Raw genomic sequence first — 12,423 nt, forward strand, 5'->3', positions numbered from 1 at the left:
TATGTCTCAAGTCTAAAAGAATAGATGACTATGCACTGGACTGATATTTCCCCAATAGAACAGTTCATAATGGGAGGCACTCTCCGTGGTATAGTCACTGTAAAGAAACTTCTAAGGAAATGGAGATTACTGGATAGTAGGCGTAAAACAAAGCATAGGGCTATAGATAAAGAGATGCTGAATGAAACACATTTGGCTTTCAAGAGAGTGATATATGATGCCTTCAGCAACTACCATAGGAGTCTATTGTTAAATGATCTTTCACAGAACCCAAAGAAATTGTGGTCATATGTAAAGGCTGTTTGTGACACCAACATTAGTGTCGAGTCCCTAGTGAATAAGACAGGAATTTAAATTGAGGGTAGTAAAATAAAAGCTGAAGTGCTTAACTGCATTTTTAAATGTCCATTTGGAAAAGAAAGCCCAGGAGAATTGCCTCAGTTTAATTGTCTCACCACAAAAGAGATGGGTGAAATAAGTATCAGTATCAGTGGTGTTGAGAAACATTTGAAATCATTATGTTAAGAAACATTTAAAATCATTAAAATTGAACAAAGCTCCAGGGCCTGATGGAATCCCTGTCAGATTCTGTACTGAATTTGTAGCTGAGTTAGCCCCTCTTCTTACTATAAACTACTGTAGATCACTTGAACAGAAAACCATGCCCAGTTCCTAGAAAAAAGTGCTGGTCACACCCATCTACTAGAAGGGTATTAGAAGTGATCCACAAAATTACCATCCAATATCCTTGAAATCAATTTGTTCTAGAAGCTTTGAATATATTCTGAGCTCAAACACAATGAGGTACCTCAAACAGAATGACCTCCTCTGTGCCAACCAGCATGGATTCCAAAACCATTGCTAATGTGAAACCTAACTCACACTTTTTTCACATGACATACTGAAAGTGTTGTATCAACAGCTGTTGAAACCAAACTATCAAGCAACCTTATAAACAGAGATGGTGGATTTTGTTTAAATGCTGCTTGGAATCTGGCTCTGTCTCTCAGCAAAAACAGAGGGACAGAATTAGTGCTCCCTCACCTGCTGGTTAATAGTCACATCGATATTTCTGATGTTGGTTTCTTTGGTTGTGTGTTGACTCTGCGGTTACTTGTTCTGTGTGTGGTATCTTCCTTGTTTCCCCTCTGTGAACCAAGGTATTAAATTTCCTTACACATTGCTTCTTCCTTGCAGTTGTGCCTTGAGAATGGCAGGGTGTGCTCCTGTTGAAATACTGGCAGTGGTTGACATCATCTGGCAGCAAACCCATAAGTTATTTGAACGCCAGGAAAAGTTATGATCTCACAATTTGAGTTCACCTCTTCTCACGATAGCTTCACAGTAAGACTCAATTTTGACCACACTAGACACAATATTTTTGTCTACAGCAGTGGCACCTAATCTTTTTTTTTATGTATGTTGCAGGCCTCACTTGATATTTCAGAGCTTTCTACCTCACATTTCAGCCAGCACTTGTTGCCAAGAGTAATTTGGGTGTGATAACTTTTTTGGAGGGCAGTAATCTCAGGAACTTTGTTATGAATATTTTGACAATTTACTGTTACAGTTTTGGCAGTCAAGGTATCTCTACTTTGTGCACGAACTGATTTCATTCATGTGTATTGACTGGTGAACATTTGTCAGAGGACCTCAGACTGCCACCTAGCCTAAAAAGCCCCTAAACTCACACCACAGGTACTCCACTACCCAAGTAGTTGCTTTATTTGTATAGTGCATCCCTGACATATTAGCGGGAGTCATATAACGCTCTGCCCCATAATGCAGATCCAGAAATCTCCAGCCGTGACCATCACAGAGCTGACGGAACTTCTGGTTGAGACCCTCCTCTCTGTTCCAAACCAAAAGACCTCGATTGACTCTCGGTGTGATGCTGCAAATTGTGAGCAATGCTTGCACCCCATGAGTGAGGCCAGCAGTCTTCACCATTTCGACCAGCTGCCTGTAGGAACTAAGGATGTCCTCAGAGCCCAAGCGTCACCATCATTTGTGCTAACATGAAGAACTACTTGCAGACTGATGCACCCTACATGCTCAACAGCTAGAGGCAGAGCCTCCTCCACATCTCAGATGAGTCCCCTTGCAGACACATAAGTGCACTTTGGAGTTGCTTCCAATCCTGGGCACAACTTCCCTAAGGGCCACCTGTCCACTCACAAAAGAAATGGTCAAGGTATGATGGCCAGCCTTCTGACTCCACACTGATTCTCCATTTTGAGCAATGCAACTGTATAACAGCCTGCCACTCACGCTGCAGTGAGTGTGGAGCCACCACGTTGGATATGCTGGAAGGTATCTTGACAGCATGCATGTGGGTGAAATGAGCAACACCTAAGGTGTTGCATGTGACATTCCAGTTTGTCTGTTATCCTCACACCCTGATGGAGCATCCTGCAGAAAGTTGACTGTGGTCATAAGAGTCAGCAGCTGTTCCCAAACAGTGGCCAGTTCCTCCTATGTCCACACACAGCAAGCTCACACACTGTTGATCCAACTACTACTAACATGGGAATTAATCTGTGAGGGGAAAAAAAAACAGATAAAGCTAAAAACATTGCTTCGCTAGATAAAAAAAATCTTCTGAACAAGTGGCAACAGGAGAACACGTATAGAAAAAGCTATTCAAGCTTTTGGAGCCAGTAGCTCCTTCTTCTGGCAGACAGATACAAGAGAAAGGAAGAGGGGTGAAGGAAAAGGACTAGAGAGGTTTAGGAAAAGGGGTAGTGTTTGGAAAAGTCACCCAGAACCCTTGATCAGGAGAGACTTACTAGACGGGATGAGAAGGAAAGGCAGATTCAGTAACAGTCAACAGGTGCAGTCCATCTGAATCTAACAAACAAATGATTACTGTGGTACAGACTGTGCGAATGTACACATTACTTTCAGTAAAACATGCAACTATACGTCTCAAACACAAAAATACACAGTGAATTTAAGAATTAGATGTTGTAAGCATACAAAACTTACAAGTGGTTAGCATACTGGACTCACATTTGAGAGGACAATGGTTCAAACCCATGTCCGTCCATCCTCATTTAGGTTTTCTGTGATTTCCCTAAACCATTTCAGGCAAATGCCGGGATGGTTCCTTTGGAAAGGCATGGCTGACTTCCTTTCCTGATCAGATGGGACTGGTAACCTCAGTGTTTGGTCCCCTTCCCCCAAATCGACTAACCAACCAATCCTCTTCTGGTTTCACCAATACTGCATTTTCATCTATTTATTTTATAGTCTTCATCCTTTCCAATTTGATTACAGTGCCTCTTGAACCCTCTACAGTCTTATCTATCAGTTCTTGTCTGATTGTGTTGAACAGGTTTGTTGACAGTTAGCATCCATGACTTACACCCCTCACTTCTCAACTCTTTCCTGTCCCCCCCCCCCCCCCCCCCACTCCTACTGTCAATTTTTGCTTTCTGTAGATTTACATTATTAAACTTCCATCTGTCCAGTCTATATTTTAAAACTGCCAGCAATATGCTTCAGTTGAATCTATCAAATGCCTTCTTCCAGTCAATAAAACGATATGCTCGCCCTTGTTCCTTTCCACAATTCTTTTTCTAGTCATCTTCAAACTATGAGTAGCATCTCATTTTCCTTTACCTTTTACACCATGCTGGTTTATTAAGCATAAACCTGTTGGAGACGGAAAGACTGTGCCTCACTCTGACCTTAGAACTGTACCAGTCAAAGGAGGGACCCACAGCTAGACTCAGAATCTGAACAACAGTTCATCTTTGGCATTATTTGCATAAAAATCACAGAGAGCAGTGAAAGAAGTGACAAATAGCAGAGAAAAATCCTACAATTGAGTGGGAAATGAACTCTGGGCCACTGAGTTTGTCGCCTGACAGTTAGTCATACCATATACTTTGCAAAAATGGATAAAACAAAACAGAATGAACTTAGAAATATTACTGCGGTCTAGAAAACACAATAGAGACCAAACAATACAATGAGAAGCTATTGAGATTATTTAAAGCAACATGTATGAAACAGAAGTGATATCTGCTTACAAGTATTCTGCAAATATGAGTAGTTAAGCATGACTGATTCATTTTGTTAAACATATAACATTTTAATGTACGTGGACACTGAGTGAAGCCATTATTACTCTGCAGATCAGTCTGAAAAGCCCAGTACTTTACTAGACATCACTGTTGTCTTCTGCTGACCCTTGAACTAAATTACCCAACCAGTTTTAGGGGAACTTACAGTTTATTGTGGGCAGTTTTCACATTAACACATACTAGCGGTGTTGAAAGAAATGAAATGATAAGTGACAGATAAAAATCCTGGAACTGTTTGGGGCTGGAATCCTAGACCTTTAGATTCACAGCCTGGAACTGGCTCACTGAAACACTATAAAAGGTTTACAGTTTAAGATGAGTGAGATGGGAGGATGAAAGTTCAAATCCTCACCAGGAAATCTAAATTTAGTTTTTTTGTTTTTTCATTAAAAAAAAATTGCTGTAATTCACAAAATGGCTGAAGTTATAAGTGCCAAAATCATAACTTAAAAATTGTCTTCTGTAACCCACTTAAGGCAGTTATTGGGACCGTTCTTCTGAAAAATGTGGGGCCAATTTCCCTCCACATACTCCTCCAGAGCTTGTGCTCAGTTTCAAATGATGTCATCAATGGCACATTAAATCATAAACTTCCTTGCTTTCCTTACAGCTAAAAATGAAGTAAATATGGTGTTAACCACATGATAAGCTGCTATATTCATTGTAAATAGACCTTCATTGTTGCAAATAAAGTTTTGTCATTGGTGACTAAAGCAGTGGTATGTAAATATTTTAAACATGGCTGCACTTTAGTGCAAGTGAATGAAAGAGCCAAACAGTGTGGTGGTATTCAGTTATTCAGAAGGACAAGAAACTGGCATACAATGTGACAACATAAATTACAATCAAAACATCATGGGCCAATAACATGTGTCATGCAGAAACTGCTAACTACAAAAAGCGTAGGCATGTCACAAACAACAAAATATATACTAACATAGGAAGTAGTACTTACAAACTTCACATTAGCAAACATTAAGTTAGTGAAGCGATCTAAGATGTCCACATGAAATGTGTCAGCAATGATCTGTACATCCATTTGTAAATGTAAAGACCCTTAAAATCAAGGGCTTGTCACATCAATAAAAACAATCACATAAAATGCCAGACCATATTAAAAGCTACATGCCGACTGAGGAAGAGTGAAGAGCATGGATACTGGGGAAACAAATCCTGAGGTGCATGCACCAATAGACATGTATGCTTGGTGGTATAAACAGCCAATAAGTGTGAGCACATTGAAATTACTAACAAAATTACAGAAATACACCAAGTGAATAAACTAATATTCAATAAAATGTTGAAAAAGACTAATACAAAATGAAATATGCTGCCATATATTAGGACCCTTATAGGACCATATGTGTATCATCATACAAAAATAATGCTGGCTTTGTATAAGTACGTTATTAGAAACATAATGACAGTAAACATATTAATATGACCACCAGTACATCATCATATGAAAACTGAAAATGACAGTGCACACACATGCTATTAAACATAGTGACAGTAAATTTGGAAGACACAGCTATTCTCCACAGAGAAGTCAAAGGGTATAGGATGGACCTTCAGGAACAATTAGAGATGTGTCAAAATGTATAAGTGCAAAGATGGAAATTTACTAAATGACCAGCTGCAGCTTGCCTGTAGACAATTTTTTGATGGCTTCAAACCCATTCTGTTAATGAAAAAATCTTCATGCGACTGCTGGTAGCCTTTGCGAGCAGTTAATTTCCTGAAAATTCTATTGTACAATTTTTGCGCATACGGTTTCATCTGTCAGTTTATGTTGTACTTTTGTTACACTTGCTTACTGTACAGGGACCTATGAATATTTGCTCTTTACTTTCACTATGTTTAATAGTGTGTGTGTGCACTGTCATAATTACTTTTTGTATTATTATGCACTGGAGGTCATATTACTCTGTTTACTGACATTATGCTTGTAATAATGTACTGATACACAGACATCATTATTTTCAAACAATAATTTACTGATGGTCCCATTAGGGTCCAAATGTATATATTTTATTTTGAATTAGTCTCTTTCAGCCTTTAATACTATACTTGTTTATTCGCAGGGAATATTTGTGTAATTTAGTTAGTAATTTCAAAGTGCCCATGCTTATTGCCTGTTTATGCCACCAAGAATACAGGGCTATTACAAATGATTGAAGCGATTTCTTAAATTCACTGTAGCTCCATTCATTGACATATGGTCACGACACACTACAGATACATAGAAAAACTCATAAAGTTTTGTTCGGCTGAAGCCACACTTCAGGTTTCTGCCACCAGAGTGCTCGAGAGCGCAGTGAGACAAAATGGCGACAGGAGCCGAGAAAGCATATGTCGTGCTTGAAATGCACTCACATCAGTCAGTCATAACAGTGCAACGACACTTCAGGACGAAGTTCAACAAAGATCCACCAACTGCTAACTCCATTCGACGATGGTATGCGCAGTTTAAAGCTTCTGGATGCCTCTGTAAGGGGAAATCAATTGGTCGACCTTCAGTGAGAGAAGAAACGGTTGAACGCGTGCGGGCAAGTTTCATGCATAGCCCGCGGAAGTTGACGAATAAAGGAAGCAGGGAGCTAAACGTACCACAGCCGACGGTTTGGAAAATCTTACGGAAATGGCTAAAGCAGAAGCCTTACCGTTTACAATTGCTACAAGCCCTGACACCCGATGACAAAGTCAAACGCTTTGAATTTTCGGCACGGTTGCAACAGCTCATGGAAGGGGATGCGTTCAGTGCGAAACTTGTTTTCAGTGATGAAGCAACATTTTTTCTTAATGGTGAAGTAAACAGACACAATGTGTGAATCTGGGCAGTAGAGAATCCTCACGCATTCGTGCAGCAAATTCACAATTCACCAAAAGTTAACGTGTTTTGTGCAATCTCACGGTTTAAAGTTTATGGCCCCTTTTTCTTCTGCAAAAAAAATTTACAGGACATGTGTATCTGGACATGCTGGAAAATTGGCTCATGCCACAACTGGAGACCGACAGAGCCGACTTCATCTTTCAACAGGATGGTGCTCCACCGCACTTCCATCATGATGTTCGGCATTTCTTAAACAGGAGATTGGAAAACCAATGGATCGGTCATGGTGGAGATCATGATCAGCAATTCATGTCATGGCCTCCACACTCTCCCGACTTAACCCCATGCAATTTCTTTCTGTGGGGTTATGTGAAAGATTCAGTGTTTAAACCTCCTCTACCAAGAAACGTGCCAGAACTGCGAGCTCGCATCAACAATGCTTTCGAACTCATTGATGGGGACATGCTGCGCTAAGTGTGGGAGGAACTTGATTATCGGGTTGATGTCTGCCGAATCACTAAAGGGGCACATATCAAACATTTGTGAATGCCTAAAAAAACTTTTTGAATTTTTGTATGTGTGTGCAAAGCATTGTGAAAATATCTCACGTTATTGTAGAGCTGTGAAATCACTTCAATCATTTGTAATAACCCTGTACATGTTTATTGGTGCATGCACCGTACGATTTGTTTCCATGGTATCCATGATCTCCTCTCTCCCTCAGTCGACATGTAGCTCTTAATATGGTCTCGCATTTTATGTGTTTGCTTTTACTGATGTGACAAGCTCTTGATTTTAGGGACCTGAACTTCTACACATGCATGTACAAATCATGGCTGACACATTCCCTGCAGAGATGTTAGATTGCTTCAATGACTGACTGTTCGCTAATCTAAAGTTTGTAAGTACTACTTTCCTATGTTGGTATATGTCATGTTCTTTGTGATGTGCCTACACTTTTTGTAGTTAGCAGTCTCTGTATGACCCATATTATTGGCCCATGATGTTTTGATTGTAATTTATGTTATCACACTATATGCAAGTTTCTTGTCCATCTAAAGAAGATGGGTTTAAATCTGCTGAAACTATGGTAAAGGTTAACTGAATTTATTACAACCAGTTGGCTGTCTCATTCACCAGGTATGTAAATATTATTTATTTATATGCTAATATTTATTACATTTATTTCCACATTTACTAAACCTAGCCTTCAAATGCTCTCTTACATATAGCCAGAGAATCTTTTCCAGTTAACATTATAACAGATCCTATGGAAAAAAGAATCACAGTGAGTTTCATTTCAAGTTAGGTCTTTCTTTAGAAAAATACATTCCATCAATCAGACTGCAACAAAACTGTGAATTTTATTCTCAGGAGTGGGACAAGTTAGTCAGCTTTCATAATCAGCTGGAAATCACTCTGACTGCTGTGAGTGGATATGCTGTATGAAATACTGAGAGTCACATACCAAGAGATATTAAAGGTACTGAGAGAACTGCCATTTCCTGTGGATATGGTCTCCTCTCCAGGAAATACAAGAGCAATCATAATCTACCTACCAGACTGTGAGTGAAATGATGGTGGTAGATCTAGGAGCTCTATACAGGGTAGGCATGGGCAATACTATATCGATATGTGTCACTGTAACCAATGTTCAAGGTGCTGTTTCCAACTGAAATTGAAACCAAGCCAGATGACACTCTTCACCTGAAGTGAAGTGTACTACATCCTAGGTCAGATCATGAGGAAGTGTGTGGAAAAGGGCAGGGGACTGTTAATGTTGGCAATTCAGACATATGGTGAATAATTGTACCGTTTGTGGAAATGGGAGCTAAAGATGGCAGCCACTGAGAGAGCAAGGTATTACCAGCCACAGATTGTGGCACTCGTTGCCAGTGAATGATGTCTATCATCTTGTCTTGAGGGTCATACTTGGATCATTCCAGCACATAGCAGGAAAAGTTGAGAAGGGCAGCATTACTAACAGAATTTCCACAAAGCTTACAATCAGAAGCATTGTCCCCAGAACCTGTCGTCCCTCTCTAACCAAAGACTTTTAAGTTTCCATGCCAAGCAAGGCTGTGACTATTTTGACTTGTGCCAAAGAACTGGTGGTGGTGGTTGTTAGTGTTTAACGTCTCGTGGACAACGAGGTCATTAGAGACGGAGCGCAAGCTCAGGTTATGGAAGGATGGGGGAGGAAATCGGCCGTGCCCTTTCAAAGGAACCATCCCGGCATTTGCCTGAAACGATTTAGGGAAATCACGGGAAACCTAAATCAGGATGGCCGGAGACGGGATTGAACCGTCGTCCTCCCGAATGCGAGTCCAGTGTGCTAACCACTGCGCCACCTCGCTCGGTGCCAAAGAACTGAAAACTTCATGGTTTCTCTAAACAGGCTGTTTGTGGATTTTTTTTAGGTTAGGCAACTCTTCATCTAGTCCAGATAATGATAGCTATAAAAAACTCTGAAGTATTAGTGTAAGATGCAAAGAAATGCCCCTTACAGATGAGACTATTAAAATTCTAGTGATCAGGTACCAGTGCAATGTAGTTACAGAAAATGGGCTAAGACATGAAATTGAAAGCACTGAGATTTCTGGAGAAAAACTAATTATTTATCAAAAAGATAGGGCAATGGAAAACAGAGATGATGTTTTCATTGCAGTAGTCAGGAGATAGAACTTGAAGCTGCATGTGAGCATATCTGGGCAAGATTCGCATCGAGGATAATCATGGAGCCTTCCATCATGTAGTATATGCTTCACAATAGTACAGTCATCAGTGGATGAGACTTTAACTATCAAAAAATTGATTCAGGCTGTTAAGGTTTACAAAGATCAGGCAAGACAAGGCATTCTGTAAAATAGTTCTAAATGCTTGCTCTGAAGGCTGCTTACAGTTAACAATGTATAGTTCCTAACCACATTCACAGTGGAAATCTATTAAATATAATGTCAACAAATAAACATGACATCAACAAGGATTTCCACATTGAAACCGATGTCAGTGATCATGAAGCAGTTGTAGCACTAGTGGTTAACAAAGTACAAAGAGCAACTAAAACACGTAGAAAAATAGTCATCAAAGTAAATTATGAGGCAGTAGTGTCATATCTCAAGGAATGACTTGAAACCTTTGTCTCTTAGCGTGGATGTGTAGATGAACTGTGGTGCAAATTTACCAGAGCAGCTGACCAAGCACTGGATAGGTATGTACCTTTTAGAAGAGTTTATGATGGGAAGGACTTTCATGGTATACACCCACTGAAAAAAATACTTCTAAACATACAGTGGCTATTGTACAATAGGTCTAATACAAAGCATAAGGCTACAAATAGAGAGATGCTTATTTAAACTAATTTGGCTATTAGAAAGTCAGTGGGGGAAGCCTTCGTGCACTACTGTAGCTGATTATTATCAAAAAATCTCTTACAAAATGCAAAGAAATTATGCTCATATGCAAAGAACATGGGCGACACACAAGTTAGTGTCCAGATGCTCATGGATGATACAGAAACTGAAATTGAGGGAACCATTGCAAAAGTGTAATTCCATTTTCGAATGTTACTTCAGAAAGAATTATCCAAGATTATGTCCCAATTTAATTCTAGCATCACTGCAAAGATGAGTGATATAGATACTAGTGACAGTGGTATGGATAAACAACTTAAATCTCTAAAATTGATCAAGGTTGTAGGCTCCAATGGTATCCCTATCAGATTCTACACATAATTTGCAGCTGAGCTAGCTGCTCTTTTAGCCAGAATGTATCGTGACCCCTGACAAAATACTGTGCCCAGTAATTGCTAGGAAGCACACATCACACCTATCTCCAGAACTATCATCCAATACAGGCACTGAAGTACAAATAATTAGTCCAATTTTCTTCCTACACAACTGTACATCAAGTGAAATTATTTCAGCTAGGTTCGACATAGGGAGAAGTCATCTTTAAAAGGACCTGGCTTCGTTCATCTTCAAACTTCTGTGGGGTTTATATTGGCACTTTTATGTACCCCTGTTGTAGGCTTGAACGAAGCTTACTGTTATGTAGCTGCAACCTCAAAATCTGTCAGGAACTTGGACAATTGGCTATGGGATATTGGTCATGATCCAGAAAATATGCAAAAGTCAAAACCTATGAAGAATTGTTGTTTCAAGATGGCACAGGTGCTTCACTGAAGGTCAAGAGAGACAAACCCTGTGCAGAATTCATGTCCATGAACTGAAACAAGGATAAACTACAGCATATGCATGATATGTACAAGTCAGACTGGCAGCTAGGTTTTTGAATGATTGGAGACCACATAGAAACTAATGAAATGACTGTGTACATCGTCATTACCCAGGACTTGCAGACGAGAAAAATCATTCTCAAGTTCATCCTAAAAGTTTTGACGAAAGATCAAAGGCAAAGCTGTGAGACTGTTTGTGAAGATCTTTTGCACCACATTCAAATAGACCATAAGTTTTTGGACAATGTGATAACTGGCAACAAAACATAGGTTTCTGCATATGACCCTGAGACAAAATGCCAAAGTGCCAAATGGTACTGATATTTCCTCACTAATAAAATAAAAGGTACAAAGGAGCAGGTCAAAGGTCAAAGCCATACTAATCTTCCTAACCTTCTTTTTTGTGATAACTGTGTGGTCTGTCACAGATTTTTACCAGAGGGACAGCCAGTAAGGGGTAGTTTCCTTGTGAAAGCAGAGAAGACTGAAAATAACAGTCAGCAGAATGGGGCCAATCAATACTTTAAACTGGAACGTGCATCATGAAAATGTGCCAGACCACATGCTTTGTGATAAATGCTGGCCTGAAATAGTACTGAAACTCTTCCCCAGCCTCCCTATAGCCCTCATGTAGCTCTGATGGACATTTTCATGTTCAATTGAGTGAAGACCACTCTCAAAGCCATGAGATTGTGTGGAAGTTAGAAGTGGATTTGGTATACTGCTCTAACATTTGAGAAAATAACTTTCAGGGTGCCTTCTAACAATTAAAAACTCGTTTGCAGAAGTGTACTGGTAGCTGTGGTTCCTGTTTTAAAGAATTTTAATTGTGTGTAATGATTTCCCCCTATACCCTTTTTTCCCCCTCTGAATTTGGATTCATTTCTTTTTATACAGTTGCTGTATCACTGATGTCAAGTTGCTGTTGGAACATATTTATAACTCAAATGTAATTTATTACTCAGATTTTATTTATTTATTTAGTCTGACCAGATTAGGTTCAAATGGTTCAAATGGCTCTGAGCACTATGGGACTTAACATCTTTGGTCATCAGTCCCCTAGAACTTAGAACTACTTAAACTTAACTAACCTAAGGACAGCACACAACACCCAGTCATCATGATGCAGAGAAAATCCCTGACCCCGCTGGGAATCGAACCCGGGACACGGGCGTGGGAAGCGAGAACGCTACTGCACGACCACGAGCTGCAGACTGACCAGATTAGGGACTTACATTTGAGTAAGAACAAAACATACCTAA

The 12,423-nt window shown here is 39.7% G+C and overlaps 1 protein-coding gene across 7 annotated transcripts in view; it reads left to right on the plus strand.

Moving 5' to 3' along the window:
- The window catches only part of LOC124776255 (thiamine transporter 1-like), a 562,692-nt gene that overhangs the window by 454,028 nt on the left and 96,241 nt on the right, over nt 1-12,423 (plus strand). The window contains exon 8 of one of the 7 annotated variants that reach the window (XM_047251133.1): nt 7,724-7,809. The exons of the other annotated variants lie outside the window; for them this stretch is intronic. Within the exon in view, the coding sequence (XP_047107089.1) occupies nt 7,724-7,787 (64 nt within the window). The 3' untranslated portion in view covers nt 7,788-7,809. Of the gene's footprint in view, nt 1-7,723; nt 7,810-12,423 lie in introns of those variants that run through there. 7 annotated transcript variants of the gene reach the window in all.

Source organism: Schistocerca piceifrons, chromosome 2 (genome assembly GCF_021461385.2).
Source record: "Schistocerca piceifrons isolate TAMUIC-IGC-003096 chromosome 2, iqSchPice1.1, whole genome shotgun sequence".
In the NCBI taxonomy this organism is placed as follows: Eukaryota; Metazoa; Arthropoda; class Insecta; order Orthoptera; family Acrididae; genus Schistocerca; species Schistocerca piceifrons.